At 39.8% G+C, this 7,215-nt stretch overlaps 1 protein-coding gene across 3 annotated transcripts; it reads right to left on the bottom strand.

The window, feature by feature from the left end:
• Positions 1 to 112: 112 nt before the first annotated feature.
• On the bottom strand, positions 113 to 7,204 carry CNEP1R1 (CTD nuclear envelope phosphatase 1 regulatory subunit 1). 3 transcript variants are annotated; one of them, XR_014185145.1, is made up of 7 exons: positions 7,093 to 7,204; positions 4,798 to 4,869; positions 2,453 to 2,526; positions 2,007 to 2,116; positions 1,814 to 1,868; positions 1,436 to 1,536; positions 113 to 249 (listed from the first exon to the last, which is right to left on the bottom strand). XR_014185145.1 is itself a non-coding variant. In XM_082062780.1 (6 exons), the coding sequence occupies exons 1-6, from the start codon at positions 7,115 to 7,117 to the stop codon at positions 1,495 to 1,497; spliced, it is 378 nt and encodes a 125-aa protein (XP_081918906.1). In that variant the 5' UTR covers positions 7,118 to 7,204; the 3' UTR covers positions 281 to 1,494. The 3 variants fall into 3 exon arrangements, 1 of the variants encoding a protein (XP_081918906.1); XR_014185146.1 differs by lacking the exon at positions 113 to 249 and adding an exon at positions 281 to 1,018; XM_082062780.1 differs by lacking the exon at positions 113 to 249 and having other exon boundaries at positions 281 to 1,536.
• Between the last annotated feature and the right edge of the window lie 11 nt (positions 7,205 to 7,215).

Raw genomic sequence — 7,215 nt, 5'->3', positions numbered from 1 at the left:
TCGCGTCACTCCGGCTGTTTCCCCAGGTCAAAAATCTCAACCAACGTAAATGTCGAGTGAAAGAGTTTCCTCTAACAGCACTTACAGAAGCGGGATTGACCTGGAGGATGGGAAACTGGAAGGACTTTCTCTCTGGTGTCAGTATCTTAGATTATAAGAACCACATCAAATACAGGAAAGGCTGGTCCGGTATGAAAGTTACAGACTTCAGCTATAAACTTGTGAAGGTCTTCAGTGTTCATTTGAGATCTGCATTTGCACGGTACAAAAAGATAACATCTGTTTATACAAAGAATTTATTTTATACATATTTACCTACAAAATATACAGCAGTTAAAAGTAATGGATGGGCAGAAGACTTACTGGAAAAACCACAGGAGACAATTGTTAATGTCTCAACTCAAAGTTCCATCAGCAGGCTGCCTTTAAAAGCCAGTCTGCCTTGTACTCGGAGTTACCTAAGTTGCAAAAGCTTTGCAGTTTTAGTCAATTAAAAGAGTTTGAAACAATTAAAAAGGCACCTTAACTCAAAACTCTTTACAACTGCAGCTATTTAAAAGTTAGACTTCATGTATATAACATCCATGCCTTGTTTTTAACACTCTGCATAAGAGATTTTGTTATTTTATTGTGGCACTCTTTGTATCTTCTTCACCAATGCAGTTACGCGTTTGCAGTACTAGTTTCATAGTCAGACTACCACAGCATAAAAACCCACACAGAATGGTCATGTGGAGTTAAGATACAGTACAACCTTATAATCGGGAAGATACAGGCATATTTAAGACAATTTTTAAAATATTAAAATCTTAAAAGAGCGGTGTTGTGAACCAGATCAAACAAGGAGCTACATGTGACCACAATGAAAGTGGCTGGTGCACTATATATACAATTGGACAAATGTGATCCTTGATACATTTGCAAAGTTCTTAAGAAGAAGACCAGTTTTCTCCAGCACGGACAGTCTCTGCGAGCCTTTTAACCCATTCCAAAAAGAGTGGCCAGGAGACGAGGACAGCTGTAATGAGGAAGTGTGCTAATAAAACATCGTGGGAATGGTGAGTGTTCAATACTGTTCATGAAAAGAAAACAAATCCATACAGCAAATATTACTTCTTTTCCTGAACGCTGGCATCGATCTGCTATTTACAACAGTTTACAAAGACACAACACAAATGAGGTCTGATTTTCAAGTTCAACTTCATAGCCGATTAACATACTTCACCTGTATGTTCCATTCTAGCTGAAGTAAAAAAGTGACACTAATACTGAAAAAGAGGTAATCAGAAGTAGCAAAAGCACTGATAATGTGGTAACAAAGAATTTGGATAAATAGTCAAGAAAGTAATATTGCACACTTTCACTGTCAACTGTGTAAGACTTTCACTCCCAGGCAGCGACAACCAGTCCTGTTGTTTTTTTGCTGTCACACTACCTTAAAAAGGGTCATTTTTGGTTTCCATGGCAGTGGAAAAAACTGAAGGAAGACAGCCCTTATTGAACATGAGGCCTAGGTTTCAAAATTAATTTTCCAGTCTGCAAGATAGAAAAAGAAAAATAAGTTTAGATCCTGAAAACTGAGCCCAACAATTGCACTTCACGTTGAACTTTACAGGCTAAGTTTAAAATGACACACAGAACAATACCAACTATTCTGCATCCCGGTTTTACAGACACACAGAATTTGTTAAGGTGTATACAAGTGCTGTTCAGAGGGAAAACAAACAAACACACACATAAAACTGTATGCCTTTTCATAATATCTGAATTTTTTCAAAAAACAAGGTTTAGTCAATGAACCACTGACACTTACATCGTCACAGGACATATTATATTCTGCCAAAACAGTTCGACATCGGGCCGCTATACTGTGTGGGTTGTGTCAAGGAAGGCAACTAACACTTGGGCACAGAGCAAGTCAAAAATGAAAAGGCAGTATTAGCACAGGCTTCAATAACAGCAGCAACTACAGTGCGTTTAACCTGACAGCCATGATGGAAGGATACATTGATGGTGCCACCACTCTTTTATGAATTCCAGCGAAGAACAAGCCTATTAGGGTAATACAGCTAATTGTGAAAAATGGGTGATTCCAAAGTGATGTGAAAAATGACACCTAGGAGAGAAATCAAATTAGTCCCACTAGATACTTTCTAAAACATTAAAAAATTGCTGCCTAGTTAATTTCATTAAAAAATAAAAATACTGCTTCTAGCCATTTCTAAGTATTTGTGAACGATTCCCCAGCTAAACATTCAAGGTGTAACATTCTGGGAGGCATTGTCCCAGGACATACTCCACAACAATTCCAGACAGCTCGAGAGCTTAACTAAAACTGATCTCTCAGTTTCACTGCAAAACCCCCTTTTGCCTTTTCGTTTTCAAGATACTGTACCACTTGGCTGCAACACCAAGCTATGACACAGACATTTGGGATTAGCACAATCTTTACCTTTTGTGTCTCCGGGTCTATCAACCAGTTCCAAGCACCAGTAGCTGTGCAGACTGATACCACTATCAGAATCACTGATAAAGCAAACAATGAGAGTCAGAAACAGTGTAACTCCTATTAAAAAGCAGTTACTTTTTAGCAGTAGCTCTTAAATATTTATTTCTTCACCCACTTTTGAGAGAGGAAAAGCTTCTACTTGGAAGGTAGAAATTAAAACAGGCAAAGAAACTGCTATTATGTGAAACCATAAAGATTCTGCACATGTTTCCTGGACAGGACAAGTAGGTACCAAAATCTAAATTCTGTAAAGTAAAAACACCATGATGCTTTGAAGAAATGAAAGTTTCTAAAATAACATGGTTAGCAAAAATATGAGTTGGAAGACTGGAGCAAGAGTTGTACCAAATACTCAGTATGCTATTTGAGCTTATGCAGTCGGGGCAACAGAAATGCAGCATCATTAAATCGCAGAGTAGAACTAAAGCTTCTGTCCCCACAAGAAAAGCCTGAGGCATTAGCAGCAGCACTTTCAGTAGCACGTCGAGGTTATGTTATGCTCCCCACCCCAATCAACATGATTACAAGCAAGAAAAACTGACATAGATAAAAAACCCACAAAACTTAAATGGGAATCTGAAGGCATGTTAGCATTAGCACATGAAGATTAACAAAAACCTCTGCACATCCGAATGGCTTAGGGAGAATTTATCAACTGGCTCTAAATGAATAATGCTAGATACATATTAGAGTAACTGAATTGATTTTCAGTGACTACAAAAGGTTAGGGAATGGGTGTTGATGGAAAAAGGAAAGAGAACAAATCTGAAGGTAGAAAAAGCTCATATTCTATTGCACACCCATTAAGCCTAGCAGCTTTCACTGATCATTTGGCAGTTCTGAGTGTTTTCTGTAGACTCTGAAGTTCCGGATGCAAATAAAGTCCTTTATTGATTGCGGAGGGAGAAGGAAAACAAAAAACGGCACACACAAAAATAAGAGAAAATCCAGAGTTACCAGTCTTTAGGATGATAGGAAAGAAACTGAAAACAAACCCCAGATATTAATGAAATGCTAATTTCAGGTTTGTAAGACTGCTATAATTTATTATAGAGTTGCACATTCCTAATTGATATTACAATATTAAAAAAAGTAACCCTAACAAGTTGTTTTCAAAAGAAAGTTGGAAAAGATCTATCAAAAGCATAGAACTTCTCTATATAAATACTTGTTTTTTTCCAGGATAACAGAAGGAAAAGTTAACATTGGGTTAAATGCCCCATTATAATTAAAGTTAAAAGTCCCTTTTCTAAATGAATTACAAAACTAGCAAAACAAGCAGTTAGCGGAAAAAGTTAGCTCATTAACACAATAAGCAAATTTCATTTAAATGTGCTTAGAAGTTTCCAGGTTTTTTTGTTGTTGTTTGGTGGTTTGGTTTGTTTTGTTTTACTTATATCTGACAGTAAATAGCAATTCTGGAAGCTAAATACATTCCTATAGTAGGTGTGCACAAGTTGCACAGATCTACTTAGAAATATCTGCTTTCCTCCCAACTGCTGTGAAACAAGGGGGCTGGGAGTGGTGTTTGGTTGTGGTTTGGGGTGGAGTGTTTGGTTGTTTGTTTTTGCTTTTTAAGTTTTTGATTTTTAGCCACTCCCTCAGTTCCTTCATTTGAGATTAACCTCTTGGCTTCTCAAGACAAAGATGCTCTTTTAGATGGTCTAAAAAGCATCTGCATTCTTCGAGTATGGAAACCTCAGTGGAATCTTAGAACAAAAAAAGCAGTCTCTTTCTACCACAGATGCCAATGTTGGCAGCAAATCTGTGGTATTTTTTGTCTTCCCCCCTCTTTCAAACTTTCCTGTTAGAACAGAGATCAAGACATATTCTGCCCTTAAGGCACACTGCTGGAACATTTTCATCTTCAATTTTATAGGGACTATTTTACCCAATCATATTTAGTTCAAGTAACCATAGTGACTGTCTGGGAAGTCCGAGCCTTCAAAAAAAAAAAAAAAAAAAAACCAAAAAAAGCCCCCCAAAACCAAAATACCACATAAACCAAACCATAATAAATACAACAACTTACTATCTCAACTATTTCCAGAATAATGCAGTCTTGAGCCAATTCAATCTTTATCTCATTTTTCCTACTCACGTTGAAGTATTAATTTGGTATCTTTTATCATGTTGTTGCAGAGTGTTTGAATATATGGCACAGAAATTTTAAAGACAGTTTAAGCAGAGATTTTTGTTTAGGCAAACATAAATCAAAGATGGACACTGGTAAATCTAAAAAGCTTGAAAGAGAGAATCCTGTGTATGCCTTGTAAAAACAAACTTACTTCTCCAACGTCCTGTAGCTGGTTGCAAACAGGCAATATATTCAGTAAGTCTTCTTTCAAAAGCTTTGAGATCTGGGAAGGATGTATATCAGGCATAATTAGATCTTCATCTATTGAGTCAAATTTTAATGTAAAAGATAAAAGGAATGAACTTTTTCCCTGTGCACACCCATTTCTTAAATAGGCAGAGAAAACCGATGCAATGATCATTTAGATGCAATAAAAGCACTGTCAAAGCAGCTTCACACAATTTTAGCTAAAAAATACAATGATGGAATTACACTAAATGCAAGAAACTCCCACTTACAGAAAAGAAAATCTATAATAGCTGAGAAATCATTTTAGACATCTTTAAAAACACTGAGAGTTAGATCTAGAATAGGTTAAAGAGCCCCTCCACACAGAATAAAGTATCATATTTTGGAGTATTAAGTACATCAGGAGACCATTAAGTTCTATTATATATAAAATAGTAATAAAAATAGTTTAAAAAAACCAAACACACAAAAAAACCCCAAGTTGGTCATTTGCCAGCTATTCAAGGAATTTTTTGTATTATACAAAGTTTTAATGCCATGATATACATATATATACACGCATAAAAAAACACAGCAAACACTAGCCCAACTATTTTTTTTTCCTCTGGATAGGCCTTTCTACTCATTGCCATCGTTCTCCCATGGTGTTTCCATTGAAATTGCTGTTAAATACTGAGCAGCATTTCAGTTCATACTCTTAATTTGTTTAAAAACAAAAAAAACCCAGACCTTGGCCAACCTCCCAATGTTTGTCTAGAAGGAGCTGTTTCACCTGAAGTCTATGTTAGATTTAAGCTTCTGTTCAACAAGGCCAACATTTGACAACATTCCAGTCAAAGCCAGAATTCTCCCTGGAGTTTTTATTAGCATAAACTTAACTTTCAGCTAAAACATTTCAGTTAGCATCAATCTAGATTTTTTTTTCTCCCTATTGCTAAATTATTTACCATAATAAAGCAATTAGAGAATAAGATTATAAGAAATATACCTATTATTATAATTACTAAGGTAGTTTTCTAAACTGTAAATTCACTCCTAAGTGGTTTGCAGGTGAATTCACGGAGGAAGATTATAGCATCTTGACTTCAGCCACAGAACAGTTAACTAGTCTTAATTACTGCCAGCAGCCTGGTAGCTATGGCCTGTCCTCCACCTCCCATCTGAGGAAGCTAAGCCACTGCCAGCAATTAAAGCTAATTAACCATTCCCTGACTAGCACAAACCCCTGACTAGTCAGTGAAGTGAGAGGGGGAAGATGAGCCATCCCATAAAAACCTGCTACTTGAGAAAAAGCACCCTGGAGGCATAAAATTAAGCTATTGATAACACAGCTCTAAAGAAAACACATAATGTAGACAGCGTTACAATAAAAACAGAAAAAAAAATTCATTCAGAAATCAGGAATTTAAACACATCTTTGGATATCCATGTTCTAAACTTTCTCTGAGTTTATCACTTTGGCAGCTGTAACTAGCACGGCGCATTTCTTAAATGCCTACAGCTTGTACAGACATAGCAACAAAGCCGTGACAACACCGGACTATCGCTGCTGTTGACGAGCCTCTGGTGTCTGCCAGAGAACACCCGCTGGGCCTGAGACACTGATGCATTTTAAAAGTCTTTACCGGTCTTATTTTCTGACATTAAAAGCTCCTTTCAGGATTTTCACACCCTGCAAACCGTAACTTCATAGACCTTGTAACCCAAACCATCGATGTTGGCAGACAAGAGAGGGCTATTCGAGGCCACGTTCTTCAAAAGCCACAGAAACTCTAGTGTGTTAGATGGGACTCACACCCCAATGAAACACATTTCGCGTAAAACCCCACGAGTGGAGAAGCAGTAGTGGCAGCACAAGCGGATTTTAAAGAGCGAAAGCCTTGCTGAGAAGAGGCAGCGACAGACGAGGCCCATGGGGCAGCTCCTCCCCAGAGGGCGGCGGGCGGGCCCGCACACGGACCCCCAGCACAGGCCTCCCCTCGGGGCGGCCGGAGGGCAGCAGCCGCCCGGCCCCGCGTTGGAGGCGGCTCCGCAGACCCCGCCCCAGCTCGCCTATCTGGGCCGAGCAGGAACGCCGGGAGTGCAGCGGGGCGGGAGCCGAGGCCTCCCGAGGCCGCTTCGCCCCCTCAGGGCCGCGCCGCGGCAGGGCCCGCTTCAGAGGGAGGAGGCAGCGCGCTCAGGCAACCCACCCACGGGGGCGAGAGGTCCCGGCGCGCCGAAGCGGCAGGTCCGTGCTGGCTGCGAGCCGTGCACTCACCCTCAGCCTGGTCCAGGGAGTTCATGGCGGGCGGAGGCAGCAGCACCGGCCGCGCCCCTCACCGGCCGCCCGCCGCCCAGCCCGCCCCACACACCTACCAGGCCCCACCCCCCGCAACAACGC

The sequence above is a fragment of the Streptopelia decaocto genome (assembly GCF_964273445.1).
Source record: "Streptopelia decaocto genome assembly, chromosome: 11".
Classification (NCBI taxonomy): Eukaryota; Metazoa; Chordata; class Aves; order Columbiformes; family Columbidae; genus Streptopelia; species Streptopelia decaocto.
Note: the sequence above shows the minus strand (reverse complement) of the source record. Positions and strands in the feature narration are given on the sequence as shown.